This window comes from Carassius auratus, chromosome 9 (assembly GCF_003368295.1).
Source record: "Carassius auratus strain Wakin chromosome 9, ASM336829v1, whole genome shotgun sequence".
Classification (NCBI taxonomy): domain Eukaryota; kingdom Metazoa; phylum Chordata; class Actinopteri; order Cypriniformes; family Cyprinidae; genus Carassius; species Carassius auratus.
Window position 1 is genome coordinate 30,234,760 of NC_039251.1, and position 17,223 is coordinate 30,251,982.

The window sequence follows — 17,223 nt, forward strand, 5'->3', positions numbered from 1 at the left end:
GTTTAATATATGTGAAAAATATTAAAAAGTGGCCAATCAAATCAAATATTTAAATATAATCTATATATATATATATATATATATATATATATATATATATATATATATATATATATATATATATATATATATATATAAATCTATGTGACTAATGGCTATGGGAATAATCACTTTCAATAATTTACAGATTTAAATTTTATTTTACTACTAAAAATAGTTAAAACTAATTATTATTATGAAATTCTCTGTTACACTTATGTAACAATTTGGTTATATGCCAAACTTTTGTTATAGGCCTTTTTAGAGGAGCATCACTCGATAGTATTAAATAATTGCCCCCTGAATGTACAGAGGTGCCGAGACGCTAAAACACAGTATTATAAGTCGAACACGAGTAAATAAACGACCTAGGGGCGTGGCGCGCTTCAGTGAAACACGCCCCGCCCCCTCCTCCCCAGAGAACGTCACTATATTATGACGTCACATGGTATAAACTGTACACCCGCGCGCTCTGAGGATCATTTCAGTTCAGTGAGATTCCGAGCAGAAGCGAAGACGTTCACCTGAGCAGAGACTCGAAGTCTACCCAGACGGACAGTTGACAAAAAATTCAGCAAGTTTGACAGCGACACAGTCAACACGCGTTTCTCCTGCGTTAGAGTCAGTGGAGTTCTACTTCAGCAGCTCAGTGTCAGCAGATGTTCAGCTGATGATGAGTGACTCTCCACAGACAGCTGGAGGAAAAAGATCTTCAGAACAACAGGCTTCTCCCACAGCAGCCGCTATGGAGAACCGCCCAACAGGTTAGGAATAACGGTAGAGCCCTTAAAAGTTTGTAAACATTGCAACGTCTCCGGGTGGGCGGGGCTTAGTTGGAGACAAAAAGAGGCGCGGATGCAATGTTGACAAGCGTAAACTAGCACGTTTTAGGAGGGATTTATTAAACACGGATGCAGAATAAGGATCGAAACTGTCCGAATATGTACAGTCCCTGACTCTGCGGGACCGTGACAACCTCTTTTTTTTTTATTGCTGATTTGCTAGATAAAACCAACACACCAGTTCATATTATGCATATATTATTTTACCTGATATGAAGTGTGCACTGCAAGCAGGAGCATTATTTATGATATTCTCCGTCCAGTCTATAAGCCGTGTTGCATTCAACCGTCTTCTTGATTTCTGTGAAGGAATGTCTGCCGGGATCCGGCAAAAGTGCTGTTCCTTCTTTTCTGGCAGACAAAAACCCAACAAGAAGACATTTTAAAGTCAAAACCTCAAACTTTTAGCGCACCTGCTATGAGTTCTGCCTTATGTTTTGCCTCCAGCTAGAGCGGTGACGTCATAGTGACGTAGGCGATTAAGGGGTCTAGAAAATATAAATGAAAACTCTATTCTAAATAAATAGAATTAATAATAGTAAAAAAAAAAACTGTGAAAATAAATTCTGACATATAGTAATTTAATCTAATACAGCACACCTGTAAATTAATCTAATACAGCACACCTGTAAGTGTCACACTTCATTAACTTCCATTGTATTCATCCATTGTTCTTCTTTCTATGGTTTATACCTCAGAATTTGGCTTGAATTTTCTGGTTAAAGTAGTAATTTCTTTTTACCTTTTTATTTATTTGTTTCTTCTTTTCTTTTAGAAAAACAAACCAGAAAGAGGAAGACAAAACGCATCTATGCATTCTTCCGGCGAATTGGGAAGACTTTAAAGCTTTGCACCCTACACTGCTACAGGGAAGAAATATTGTCCCCATTTCCATCCGATGATCCAGCAGATCTCCAGCCAGGTTTATCTGGCCTTGAATGGGCGTTATCAATCGATCCATGTCCATCTGGTTTGGAGCTGACAGTTAACACCAATCCGGCTGATCCTGATGGGTCATTGGTCTCAGAACCATCCAGTCTTGAGGTGATATCTGACAGTGATCAGGCTGATCCAGAGCCATCACCTGTCCCAGGTCCATCCAGCCTCGATTTAAAGTTAACACTGGATCCAGGTCTATCCAAACTAGTTTCTGAGACAATGAATGTCCCAGGACTATATAGTCTTGATGTAACACCTGAACCAAGTCTATCCAGTATTGAGATGAAACCGGACAGGGATCTAACCGAGCCCAAGCCATCATCTGTCCCAGGTCCATCTGGTTTTGAGGCAGCTGTTGGTAAGTCTACTGTCATTTTTTATCTCCTTTTGGGATTTTCATTTTACCTACTTGTCTGCACTTTTACACTTATGCCCAATTAATAATATGCTCCTAACTTAATGATACCTTGTCAAGATTACATCAAAAAATGTCAGAACCACACGTTTTTCTTTGCATTATCCCTTGTGATTTAGTCTGAACTTAATGTATATTCTTTCATTATGAGAAAGTCACAAGATGATTAATCACACAGTACATGTCCATTTTACCAGTTGTCTCATCTAACATCTGTATTTACCCAGTGTTCTTCCTTCTTCATGATGTCTAGACTCAGTATTTGACTTACGGTTTCTAATTTTTAATTACGTTTCTATTTCTTTCTTCTTCCTTTTTTTTTGTTGTTGTTGTAGGACAACATTCAACAAAGAGGAAGAAGAAAGGCATCTGTGCATTCTTCCGCCGAACATGGAGGGCTGTTAAGTGTGCTGCTCTCTGTGGCCAAAGGGGCAACAAAGTGGCTCCAGATCCATTTGCCATTGACCCAGTGGCTCAACAGGAAAATTCAGATCTCCAGCCAGATTTATTCAGCCTTGAGAGGCTGACACTTAATGCTGAGCCAACATATCTGGAGCCATCACCTGTCCCAGGCCCATCCAAACTGAATAATGAGCCAATGCCTGCCCCACATCAGTCTGGTTATGAGCCACCTGTTGGTAAGTCTACTGTCATTATTAGTCTACTGTCACTACTTTTATTGTAGTTGTATTTTTATTAGTGCTGTCAAATGATTAATCGCATCCAAAATAAAAGTTGTTTATTACATAATATATGGGTGTACTCTCTGTATATTTATCATGTATATATAAATCTAAACGCATGCATTTATATGTTTAAAAAAAAAATAATTTGTTTATATATTAAATATATTTATATAAAATATAAGAATCTAAATGTATATATGATTTATATAAATAAATATGTATATACATGTAAATATATTTTTTAAATATATACTGTATATGTTTGTATTTATATATACATAATTAATATACACAGTACACAAACATATATTATGTAACCAAAAACTTTTATTCTGGATGCGATTAATCGTTTGAATTAGGGATGTCAACGATTAATCGATGATCGATTAATTGTCGATAAGAGATGCAATCGATTAAGGCTATCGATGGTCGGTTAACCGATTCAATGTTGGGCTGCGTGCGGCTCATGCGCACTCAACACGTGCGAGCGGCTGTGAGTGACGGTGACGATATATAAAAGCATCATCATTCATTCACAATGTACAAATTAAGCTTTTAATGTGATTTAAACTTTAAAGTACATTAAAATAGAAACAACATAAAAGTTCTTCAACATTAAATGCAATAGAAATGTAGTTACTAATCATTTCATCAGATAACTGTTTTATATCGTGCGCTTTGCAGGGCTGCGGGACACAGTGACAGGACAGGTAGTCTATTCATTCCTACAACTTGTTAATTCATTCCTACGAATTATTAATGTGGCAATTGTCCATGTTTTATTAATTTTGTTCCCTAAATAACCCATGATTTAAGTGAAATAAGGGAACAAATTAATAAATCGAACGAATTCTTAATTCATGAAATCTTTAATTTCCCTTCCCATGTTTACCACAGTAAGAGATGCGAAAACAGTTATTAAAAGCGAAAGATAATAAAATAAACCTGGGAAATTAGAGGGTTAGACTATGAAGATTTAGGAAAAGAAACAATGCCTAAATATAGGCTACTGAATTTGTGGAAATTCGTGACCAACCGGCAAACCAGAACAAAGCCGCGTAAATGAAGACTATGGGGTCCAAAAGCCTGGTCGCGATCTAACATTTTCCAGTTAACCTATTATTCCTCTAATAAACAAAGCTTTTATACCACACTTGTCATAATCAGATCTTATCATTTCTAAATAAATAATTGCTGGATTCAAAACAGCGATTAATAGGCGCTGTGACCGACACATTCCTGGAGCATTCACTGCTGTCACTAAACGGTGACGCCGAGCATCGTTCACAAGTTTCTGCATGGACCTGACTAGGGCACAGGTTCTAAGCCCTGGGACAAAATGGGATGCTTTAAGGAAAATTTATAGCCTACTAAGTAATAGGCCCAACATAAAAATAACAATTTGTTTTCATGTTTTTTTTTTTTTTTTTTTTTTTAAATAGGCTATGCGAAATATATCCGACTTAAATAGGCTAATTAAGATTAACGGATTTAAAACAGAAGTGTGGGCGCTCCATAAGTTCACAAAAAAAAAAAAAAAAGGATGACAACGCATTCTGTTTGTTTGCTTTATTTTACAAGAGCACAAATCTTCTGTTTTTATTGTGAGTGTGCACAAATGAAAGTAAACACTTTTGCGGAAAATATATATTTTTTTTAATGTCTCAGCTGTTTCGATCGCCCCGGAGCCTGCTGCACACGTATATTCTAGCGATTCAAACTTACATCGCAGTCTGTTCATTATCAAAATAAAATGTCAACTAAACATTAAAAGGTTACACTGGTCAGTTTAAATAGACCGTAGTATACCGGTCCACTCTGCTGTTATGCCAAGGACGTTTTTGCTCATATAAGAGGATCATCTTTTCCGTCTATATGCGAATGCGTGTTAAGTACAAGCCTAGTTTACATTATAAATAATAGTTTAACATTCAAATACATTGCGAATATGGAAACATTTCGATTTGTGCCGAATGAGACATGAGCAATAACCTCCAAATAAATCTAGCCAAAGCCGCGCTCGCTCATCCTCGTCTGCACGCATGCACTGTCACGATCTAATGCGCTGTATGCCGGATTTTTAAAAATCTGACATTTTCTAGGACAGAATCCAGCAGGATCAAATTAATGTGAGCAACTGTGTTTTGGTGCAGCAGCGCTGATGTAGTTCACTTAATGTGCAGCGCAGTCACACGCGCTCCACATTTCGGATAATTTTATACAATAATGTCAGTTGAAAACATTGCAATTGTGCTTTAAAATACAACAACGAGCACCACAAAACCATTTAAAGAGGCGCGTTCAGCGTTCTCCGTGCGGGATTGGAAACTGTCAACAAAGTAAAATGACCTCAAAAGTATGGCGCGCTCTCTTCATTTTATCAAATTATCATAATCGCATCTATTCATTTTATAATCCTGCTACTAGCATTTTATTCAGACTAAAACCTCTTTAATTCAAGTGAGAAAGCGTTTTGTGTGTGTGTGTGGCTTTTGCACATCCTGTCATACCGCTGACTGCGTGCCTACAATAGACGCATTTTGCAGTATTATGGTTAACGATTAATCGATTAATTGATCGTTAATTTAAACGACGATCGATCATGGAAATAATCGAAATTTGACATCCCTAGTTTGAATAGTTTTGTTTTACTTTTTGCTTTCTGTCAAATTAAAAAAAAAAAATTCCATTTGTGTCTAGTTTGTATTTATGTTCTTGAAATTTATCAGTATTTGCATGTAGCATGTGAAGATCTAGTACTACTTTAATAATTAAATTAAATTAATTTAGCCCGATGTTTATTTCTAAGGGACAAAATACAAAAATGCCACCAATTTGTTTTTAGAAAAACAAAGAAAAATCAGGATGAAGAAAGACATCCAAGCATTCTTTCAGCGAACATGGAGGACAATTGAGTTTCCCTCCTTGGCCCCAGATTCATTTCGAGTTAAGCCAGTAGTTCATTGGGATCAAGTGGACCTCCAGACAGGTCTATCTGGTCCCTTGTGGTTGTCAAGGAATGATCCAGGTCCATCTTGTTTCGAGGTGACAGTCATGGCCAACCAAAATCCACCTGATTCTAAGCCAGATCCATTCAGCCTCCAGTCACACTTAACACTTGACCCAGGCCCAGCTGGTCTTGTAGTTGAGTTGACGTCTGTCCCAGGACCATCCAGTCAGGAGATAATGCCAGTCTATGGGTCTGACATGTGTCTGGATGTTCCTGAGCTAAAACCCATTCCAGGTTCCAGTCTCGTTCTGACAGCTGCTGTGGATCTGATTGATCCCGAGCCGTCATCTGCCTCTGGTTCATGCAGCTGCAGGCGGACACCTGACACTGATCTGGACAATTCTAAACAAAAACATGTCCCAGTCCTCTCTGGTTTTTGGCCAACTGCAGGTGAGTCTACTGTCATTACTTCTATAATAGCTGTTGTTTTATTTGTTGTATTTTTCTTTTTCATATTTGTTCCTACCGAACGTATAAATTATTTTTGCTCCTGACATGTATCTTAATTCCTTGTTTGGTATTCAAAATGAATTCTGTGGTATTCTAGTGGACAGAGTTTGTTTTGAACCACATACTTCCTTGTATATCATTATTTTCCTGGTTCCCTGATTGCCTTTATAGTCTGCTCTTAGCTAATGCATGGAATACAGTTTATAAAAGCCACATTATCTGAATAACTCTTCTGTCGGCCTTTTGGAGTTCATGTAAGAGAATCAAAAGAAAGTAGTGCTTATCTGTTCTTGCTGCATGTTTTATTTTTTCAGCAAAATTTTCCTCCCGTTATGATGTGGGACGGAAGTTGGGACAGGGAGGTTTTGGCTCTGTGTATAAGGGGACTCACAGATTTAGTGGACGGAAGGTAAACTACTCCTGCTTTATTTAAAAAAAAAAAAAGTTACTTTTAGTTTTGTCTTTGTTTCTTTTACTTTCATCATTGTTCCGTACTATTTTTTATTTTTATGTAAAAATTAACATATATATAATTGCAAACATGTTTAAAACAATTTGTCTCTTTGCAGGTTGCTATCAAATTTCTACCTAAGAATCTCTGGAACAGCTTAATTAATGTGGTAAGTTAATTTAGAAAAACTGTGTTGACTATAGTGTAGTTTATAATGGGAAATAGTGACAAGAAGAAGCATTTTCAATTGTGCTCTCAGACTTTTAGACTCTGCTGTATCTCAATGTCAATATTACACACAGAAGTGAAAGGTCAAGCTAACCTTTTGTCAAAATTTGTTTTTTCCAGCCTGGATCTACAGAACCTCTGCTGTCAGAAGTGGTTATAAATGTGATGGTGTGCGCACCTCCGAAAAGCCCCTACATTGTACAAATGATCGAGTGGTTTGATCAGCCACATCAGTTCGTCATAGTTATGGAATATCCACATCCATGTCAGACCTTGCTGGAATTTACCATGTGCCATGGATGTTGTCTGGATGAATCTGTGGCACGTGGTTTAATGCGGCAAGCGGTGCTTGCAGCCAAACACTGCATTGAACGGGGCATCTTACACAATGACATCAAGACGGACAACATGCTGGTCAACACAGAGACACTGCAGCTCAAACTAATAGACTTCAGCTGTAGCAAACGTATTAACATGTCTTGCTCTGAAGGTGAGTTGACGTAATTTCCATAATATGTCAAATAATGTACATGATTCAAAGCTTATTATCTCAAAGTAGACTAACAGAGCTCTGTGATTTCATTTTCTAAAGACTTCTGTGAGCAATTATTCTCTTGCTTCCTATACAGATCATCAACAGGCGGTTGGATCAACAGTCTGGTCTTTGGCTATGGTACTTTTGGAGATAGTAAACGGAGACCAGCCCATGAGTGTTTTGCAGAAAGCACGTCATCCTTTGATACCAAATTTCTCCAGTGGTGAGACAACAGCACACAACAATAATACAAACATACATTTTTGACACAATATCAGGGTGTTCAACTTCCCAGCTACTAAAAATAAAAGGGGAACTGATAGATAGAAAACATAATGATTGATATTTAAAGTACAGTAAGTGTAACACACAGGAGATTGTCCCTGTTTAAAAATGAATACAGTACAAAATACTATGTTTTTCAGAAGCTTTTCATACATGACAACATGCCTGTGCTATGCTGTCATAAAGAGCATACATGACTAACCAGCTTTTTCCACTTTGAAAACTTGTACAGAGTTTAAAGATCTGATAGAGCAGTGTCTGGTCAGGCCTCAAACCAAGACGTTAGAGCAGATCTTAGAACATCAGTGGTTTAAGCTGGACTGAGGGAAGTCAGAGGATCAGGAGGCAGGTTGTGTAACAGATTGAGGGAAGGCAGATACTAACCAACTCTTCAGTAAAAAAAAAAAATAAATAAATAAAAGCAGATCATTCATCTGTAGAGAATAGCTAGCAGACAGCACTTTACTTCAGACCGAACTTTCACCTTTCACCTGTGGCACTGAATATTACACCTACTATGGAGGTGACATTTTGCCAAGACAAATTTGTCAAGATTCTAGTATTTGGTTTTTCTCAAAAATCCTAGATAATTGTGCACTTTGGAGAAAAACTAAATGAAAGAGAATGTAGTGGTCTAGAGACAAATAGGCCTAATGCTGAAGATTCGGAACGGGTTCTTAGGGGCCTTTTGCCACAGATGAAATAATCCAGGCATAGCTGAATTCAAATAGTAACTAAGAGTAACTTGACAGAAAATTCCAAGTGAAGACCAGTAAAGATTTTACAGTATATTACTGGCCACCAGATCTACGTTAGTTTAGGTACTGACATTAGATCAGGTACTGAGGGTAGAGTCATTTTATTACAATAGGCCACTTACCCAATCAGTACAATATTATCTTAAATATTTTGAATTCACAAACCTCTGAGTCCACACATTATAAAAAAAACAAAAGTCTCTAGACCAACAAGTCTAAACAGTATAATATATATTATATTGCAATTATATATGTATAATAAAATATTATAGTGCTATTTATATTTCTGTAACTATGCCTATTTTTCTATAGTGTAATGAGTTCTCTTTGTTAGCATTAGCTTTACTTAAATATTTTCTGAGTTAGACAATAAAATATTTTTGACTTAAATCAGAATATCATTCCCACCTAATTATTAAAGTACAGTAATGAGTATAAATGACAATAAATGAGATACACTGACTTGTATTGTATTGACAACAATATGCAATTTAAAACTGTACATACTGCATTTAAGAATAGTTTGTATTTTTGTTGCATTTTTCTAGGTAGTTTCTTATTTATAAATTAATTTGTATATTAAGCTTATTTCAAGAACAGAACAAAGTATCTTAATAATGCCACACACTTAGAAAAAAGCCATAAACTAGGGCAATCAATTAAAAATGAGAATTTTGAATATTTTTTTAATTTAATCTAAAAATCCACATCTGAATGCAAAAACATTGCCTTCACATTTCACGTGTGCATCAGGCAGACTTATCAATTGGTGCGTTTCTATTACCTTTCAAATTGCGCAAATGAAATGGAAATGTCAATTTTGCAAAAATGCTCATATATCAGAAAGTTTTTACGCTCACATGAGGTGGTTTTCAGGCAATGCGAAAGAGGAATAATTTGCAAAACTGCAATGGAAACAATTTTTTCGCATTTACAGGTCACAGGGTTTATGTTTATGTTTATGTTTACTAGCGTTAGTCGACTAGTCTAAAAGCAAGACACCCCCAAAAGATGGTAAGAAAAAAAAATACTTTGTGTGTGGGGTACATTTGAAACACCTTAAAGTGCATTCACAACTTGTCTGATCTGTGATATTTTCTTCGCACATGCGTATTAGCTCCCTCTTTAATCATGGGAAATTTGAAGTACATGCGCTTCTCCAGACCGAAGATATCGGTGAAAGTTTTTTTCCAAGGTAAGTTTTTCACTTCACCACATCTCTTCCACATTGAATAGCTTGTCATCCTTACATGACTGTTAAAGGTAACTTACATTTTGGTAAACCTTAATCTGTGCCATGCAATGTCATAAAATCTAGAGAAATGTTTGAGGTAGTCAGCGGGGTACATTTGAGACAGGATGTATCAAATGTACCCGCACTAGAATCCTATTGCGGCACATGCAGTTTAGTTGCACAACGTAAGATCAAAAATTAATAGTCACATTCAGACAATGTACAAAGCAAATTAAACCAACATTTGATATTTGTGATATTAAACTGCTTACTTCTTATTGACATATTTTCTAACATGTAGAACATAAGGATATTAGGGCATATCGTAAAGTATGCAAGGTGGTAAATGGGTAAAGTTGATACACCAGAGTTCATTTAAGAGAATAACATTTAAATCTGTTTGTTTGGACAGATGGACTAAAAAGCTGTAAAACTGTATATCCTGTAGACTTTTTTGTTTATGTGTGTACTATGCCTGTTGCAGGATGCCCCGCTTCAGAGTTAGGAGTTAAATAGGGGAGTTGCTGCAGATCTTTTAGAGAGGGCCTCAAAAAGTGTTGAGGAAGGGAGGTCAATTAGGAGTGCAGCACAGGAGTTAAACATTCCTGTTACTTCCCTGGCCCGATATGTGAAGAAGAGGAGAGACCTCATTGAGTAGGGCTCAAGTTTGGTCTCCTCAGGAGGCTTTAAGTGCTGCAATGTAGTTGCAATGTAGTTTTTACTTCTGAAAGCAGCAGCTTTATTCTTTGGGCTCCCTCCAAAAGAGGTAGGAATACACTTAAGAGTAAAAGTTAACAGTGTAAAAAACTCAGTATGCATTTAATAGCATTTCACCCCCCCCCCTTTAAAACAGAATATCATTATATCATTGCCACCTAATTATTAAAGTACAGTAATGAGTATAAATGACAATAAATGAGATCTACCCACTTAGCCTATTTTGTATTGACAACCATATGCAATTTAAAACTGTACATACTGTATTTTCAGGATTAGTTTGTATTTGTGTTGCCTTTTTCTAGGTAGGTTCTTATTTATAAATTAATTTGTATATTAAGCTTATTTCAAGAACAAAACAAAGTTATCTTAATAATAACACACACTTAGAAAAAGCAATAAACTAGGGCAATCAAATAAAAATTAGAATTTAGTCTAAAAATCCACATTTGAATGCAAAAACATTGCCTTCAAATTTCACATGTGCATCAGGCACACTTATCAGTAGGCATGTTTCCATTAGCCTTCAAAGTGCACAAATGAAATGGAAATGTGTCCATTTTGCAAAAATGCTCATATATCAGAAAGTTTTTACGCTCACATGAGGTGGTTTTCAGGCAATGCGAAAAAGGAATAATTTGCAAAACTGAAATGGAAACAATTTTTTCGCATTTACAGGTCACGTGTATATAAAAAGTCATATGATCATTCTTCAAGAAACTATGTGCGCGACGACTAATTTGACTATGGTTTAAACTGAAGTTTTGTATCCAGCTAGCACGAAACCCCCAAAAGATGGTAAGAAAAAAAAAAAAACTTTATGTGTGGGGTACATTTGAAACACCTTTGAAACATTTGAAACACCTTAAAGTGCGTTCACAACTTGTCTGATCTGTGATATTTTCTTCGCACATGCGTATTAGCTCTCTCTTTAATAATGGGAAATTTGAAGTACATGCGCTTCTCCAGACCGAAGATATCGGTGAAAGTTTATTTCAAAGGTAAGTTTTTCACTTCACCACATCCTTTCCACATTGAATAGCTTGTCATCCTTACATGACTATTAAAGGTAACTTACATTCTGGTAAGCCTTAATCTGTGCCATGCAGGGTTCATCATAAAATCTAGAGAAATGTTTAAAGTGGTCGGCGGGGTACAGTTGAGACAGGATGTATCAAATGTACCCGCGCTAGAATACAGTTTTAATCTTACAAATGATGCAAAATTCTTTGATAAGCTGGGCAGAGTCCTGTTGAGGCATGGGTTCACAGCAAAAGACATCTGGAACAGGCCAAACAACAGTCCAGAATCCTGGACGCATTGTTGCAGCTAAAGGAGAGAGAAGAGTTGGGAGTGTAACATCTGCAGAGGGGGGGTCCTTGTAAAGGGGCAGTCACACTAGACTTTGAACGTGCAAAATTATTTCGGACGCCGCTGCGAATATGGGCGGGAGCAAGATGTAACCGTTTCCCCTCAGTTATCACACTTGTACTGTGTCTTTTGTGATGGCGTCGAAAGCGTCTTATTATATTGTACTCTCTGTCTCTCTCTCTATATATAAATATATACACACTAAGCAATAAAAAAAATAACACGTGTCCTCATTCAAATGTACCATCTGTTCTTGTTTCCTTTGAGACTGCGAACCATCCAGTTTCTTTTTTTATTTATTTTTATAATCTTTTAAAGATGTATTATATAAAACAGTGTAACGGATATGCAGATCATCGATTCATGTGTTTAATTCAGATTTTCCAAATGAAACTCTTTTTGCACCAAGTGCCTGGCCTGGCGCAAGCCTAGCTGGACTTAAATTATTTACGATGCCCATGCGAGCTTCAAAGAAGAAATGAAAACCCCCAACCACATTCCAACACTGGAGACAAAGGAAACCTTTCGTATAAGTTCCTTACTTTCATTTTATTATTAATATGTATTTTAAATATGTTTATGGATTGCATAAAATGGTTAATCCTTGTTATGTGTAGAGTATAAGTGCTAAGCTTATACTTTAGGAAATGTCTTTCCTCACTTTAACCTTCTCAAAGAGAGCCATGTTTCTGCAACCCCCACTTTTGCAGGTTGTAAAAGTTTACGACCACACAGGACAGGAGAGAAGCCAAATCACTGGCTTCTTTTGAACAATGCATTCTATGGAATGTATTCATTAACTTTCTGTTTTATGTTTTATACATGTATTACGTATTCCCTTTTGGTACATTTAGATGTTTCCCAACATCTGCAGTGTTATCATGTGTTAAGCAAATCTTTAAATATGTATGTAATCTGAATTACAAACTTGCTAGAATAATCCCTGGAATTTGGACAAGCCCTAGATCTCCAGGGGGGGTTGTCTCCACAGAGACAAAGGAACTTTTCCCTCCGCTTCAGATCGCGGACTCTCATTGGCTGTTTACGCGAAAAAGGGGCGTGAACTATTTCAAGCTATAAGAATTGACCAAACAAGGTCCACCCTTCTCTTCTTCTTCTTCCTCTTCTCCGTTCTCGGATACGCTGCTCTCCAACATTGCTTCCGCGCGGCCGTAGGCCTTTCAAATACCGCGCGAGGACAGAACAAAGGACCACGTGCTCCACGCTCACGCAAAGATCCAGCGAAGCGTGCACGCGCGTCACATGGCCTCCGGCACACGCACGCTGTTTTAAAAAGGACAAGCGCACAAAGCGTCACATTGGACACTCTGCAAGTATCACTTTCTCTATGGAGCTTTAAATGCTGCTTTAAAGTGTTGTTATGATCTGATTTGTTGTTGGCTTCCCAAAAGTTACTGACTATGATTTTCATACCTGAGCTCCTTATGTGATCTCATTCTATTTTCTCTCTCTCTCTCTCTCTCTCTCTCTCTCTCTCTCTTTTATTTGGATTCGTTATGTATTGTATAAAGCTTACTGTTTGTATTGTCGTACGCATATTTACTCTGTGTGATTTGTAGTTTGATGTATTACTAGTTTAATTATTAAAAAACCCATATACTGACGATTGGCTTGGACTCCACCCCACTCACATTACGAGTCACTGAGATGTCTGATCTATAGCTACAAGCTCTAAATTTAGAAACTAAATTTATCATAAGGATAGGATAATATTTTCATGGCCAGAGAATACTTTTCCTTGAATTATAAGGTGTGATAACTTTATTGAAAATTGATAGGTCTACAGTGGTTTGCTGGACATACCACAGTTTGATTTGCAGTAATTTACAGTAAGAGATATCACAATAATTGATATGAAGAATGTAATATTGACATATTAATGAGTAAGTTACAGTGCCCTGTGATTATTTATTGTTATAGGCAATTGAGCTATTTTTCATAATCAATCAAATTTAATGTAACTGTCATCTGAGATATAAATTAATCATATTCCTGATTAATTATTCAAATTCCCTATATATCATTTGAGTTAATTATTCTGTAAGACTCATTGTTGTTACATTATGGTGGAGAAACGCGGGCATTTCAAACTTTGTTTTGTGAGCAATCAATCTGTGTATATGGTTTTTAATAATTTCTGCACGTGCGCTATGAAATTATGTAATGTTACTGGTGAGATAAGTCGCAAGACGCGAACTCACTCAACTGACTGAGGCAAAAAAGCTGGTCAGTCAGCGCTAGGTATTTGTAGAAACTTAACAGTATAGATACTGTTATTTTTGATGAAAGTAAACTGCAGTATGATGTTAAAAAGTATCCCGTTAAGAAAGACCAAATCTTTTACAGTGAGAACATTTTAATATGAATAATTAAAAGATAAAGAAATCTTTTATTAGTTGCAACATGTAAATCTGAACATGAGCGATGTTCCTCTGATTCAGTTAAAAAGGCCTTGCTTATTAAAATATTGTTATTGAATTCGTGGTAAACCACATGATATTCAAAAAAATAAACGATAAAAACTCCTGGTCTAAAATTGGCTTAGCTACCCGATTTTTAAACCTAAAACATTTAAATCATAAGTGCTATTTTGATAAATGTTTATTGGAGTCAACAGTTGGAAAATTCCTGTTTTGTTACATTTGTGTTTCGGAAGTGAACGGATCCTTCCTTCAACCTATGTTAATATAGCACCTCAGAGATTAAAACTTTCTGTTTGTTACTTGTGATTTTTGATGCAGAAAATCAGCCTGACAAACGATCAGATAATTTCTAAGTGATATTGAGATTGTAATTCCTCTATCTAAACACCAGGAGGAACGCGTGGGTTAGAAATTTCAGGGTACGCCCTGCTTTCTGATTCCAGCTTGCATTAGTGCAAAGCTGCCATCCTGTGGCCATTTCAGATAATGCGCTCTGATTGCTAATTTATAATCCCTTGTGATGTATTTGAATTAGATGTCTAAATTCTCGTTAAGTATTTGCATTTACAGCTTTGCTCGTGCGAATATTATTACAGGGAAACAAAAGAATGTTCCCTGCCTTTGACTATTTACATTTACCTTGAGTTTAGTTCAAACATGATTTGAATTAAAATGTAATTGTTTAATAGTGGAAATCTAGATGTTTCAGGTCAACCACTGATTGACCCACTTAGAAGGTAAGCCATCTAGTGGCAGTCTCCTGTTAAATCGACTAACAGACCTATGTCTTTTCCATTCTGTTTTGAATTGAATGTCCACTTTTACCCTCTTTGATTAATCTCACACTGTTTGATTAATTTCATGATCATTAATGATAACTTACAAGCTATCAATGGTTATTATAGGATATTATTCAGATTTTCCTTTTTAATTCATACATGCTTATTTTAAATTTTGATTTAAACCAGTTTTGAATTTTTAACTTGAATTAAGTTTTCTGCTCAGCAGGTTAAAGACAGAGAAGCACCCCTTGTGCACCCCTTGTGGTGAAAACCAGCTACTCCTTCTCCTTTGTTTCATTCCTTTTTTTATTTTTGATGTTTATTATCTTTCTTCCCTCTTTTGACTTAGGTTATTTTGATAATTACCATTATTATCATAATTCCTTTGTTTTGTTTATTATTATTAGGTAAAGCTGTTACCTCTCCTCTCTGCATATATAGTTACTCAATTGATGTTAAACAAACCAAACCTTAATTAACTTTAAGTTTCCTTTGTTCATCCTTTGTGTATTTGATTGTAGAACTCCCTCGGTGATTGGACAGTCATCTCAGGTTTCCAGTGAGCAAGGCTGCCCGACCGGTGTTACCGATACTAGCTGCGAGTGAAACTCGGTTCCTCTTGTCCCAAGAGACATCAGCAATTTTGGCACTCCAAAGGTTGTGCTAAAAGTCACAAGCCGTTCGAGACGGCGCCACGCCAGAGTAACTGAGGACCGGGGACACTGCGGTTCAGTGTTTGGGGAGCACAGGGGAGGTTGACCAAGCCACTGGTTCCCACCTGAATGACTTCAATTCAACCAGGTGAACCAAAAGTGATAAAACCTATCCACTTATTATAAGCCACAGAATATTAGATATTCCCCCGGATATATTTTAAGTGTTCTGACCCTTTTGCTTCTTTAAGCCACACCATATTTCTAGGTTTCCTACCCAGATAGCCCACTCACCTGTTGGCCCTATCTTAAAACCTAGCAGTAGGCTTAGGCCTCCTTATTCCCACTAACACATTGTGTTTCTATTGTTTTCATCTCATTTCAAGTGTTGTGCTTCACTTTGATCTTTTTCTACCCTCTGTTCTGTTGTGATTTGTTTCTTTCATTTCACATAGAGACAGTAACCTGGGAGCCACCAACGAAGTTAAATAGTAGAGCGACCACCAGCAGCCGGTGTCATCACACGACCCGCTAGGCTACTGCCTGTCAAATCTCCATTTCAGGTCCTTCGTTGACCCAAGTTAATTGGCTACTTAACTGTCTGACTGTTTGCATCAGTCAGCCCCAAAATTCTCATAAACGGCACAGCCCGTATGAATATAGCTCGTTAAACGTAGAACGAACTTGCATTGGTCTTTTTGTGTGTGTGTGCTGTGCTTCTCTCGCCAAAAGAGAATCAGGATGTTCCAGGCATCCAGTCCAGCAGTCCACGGGGGCCACCTCTCGACATGGTTGAAAGCAGTGACGACCCCCTTCCTGCCCAAGGACGCCAGTAACCTGCAGCACCCAGAGCAACTAGACACCGAGCTAGATGAACTGATGGCACGCGATCCAAACCAAAGCGACTACTACAGAGAACTCGCCAGGATCTTCGGAAGCCTAGTTCCCATTCTCGTCGCCCAGGCATGGCTCAGTGAACGGAGCAACATCGCGGAGGAAGCCTGGAAGGACCAGGCCCCAACCCAGAGTCATCTTGATCAGCTTCTCCTCGAGACCCAGAACCAGCGCGAGAAAGAGGACGACACAGATCCAGAGCTACAGACAGGAGTTGAAAGACTTCACAATGCCCTGCAAGATCTTCGCCTCGACACAGATCAAAGAGAACAGCTGGAGAGAGAAGCCAGAAAAGAACTCAACAAAAAACTCCAGCAAGGCGACGCTCTCCTAAAAAGAGCAGAGACTGAACTGAAAGAAAGAGACTATAAAACCTGGGCCTGCAAAACACACTTGCAAGCGGCCCGAGCTAAATTCAACAAGCTTACTCTGCAGAGAGATGAGCTCCAAGATGAACTTGACACTTCACACCGAACTGAGACAATCTCAC

General features: G+C 37.4%; 1 protein-coding gene across 4 annotated transcripts; it reads left to right on the top strand.

Moving 5' to 3' along the window:
• Positions 1 to 264: 264 nt before the first annotated feature.
• On the top strand, positions 265 to 10,581 carry LOC113108999 (uncharacterized). Of its 4 annotated transcripts, none has more exons than XM_026272455.1 (9): positions 266 to 803; positions 1,657 to 2,178; positions 2,571 to 2,873; positions 5,767 to 6,321; positions 6,696 to 6,790; positions 6,951 to 7,001; positions 7,181 to 7,550; positions 7,690 to 7,818; positions 9,756 to 10,579. In XM_026272455.1, exons 1-9 carry the CDS (start codon positions 710 to 712, stop codon positions 9,872 to 9,874), a joined length of 2,238 nt encoding a protein of 745 aa, XP_026128240.1. In that variant the 5' UTR covers positions 266 to 709; the 3' UTR covers positions 9,875 to 10,579. The 4 variants fall into 4 exon arrangements, with proteins under 4 accessions (XP_026128242.1, XP_026128240.1, XP_026128243.1 ...); XM_026272458.1 differs by having other exon boundaries at positions 6,088 to 6,321; XM_026272456.1 differs by lacking the exon at positions 9,756 to 10,579 and adding an exon at positions 8,113 to 9,738.
• The last annotated feature ends 6,642 nt before the right edge of the window (positions 10,582 to 17,223 follow it).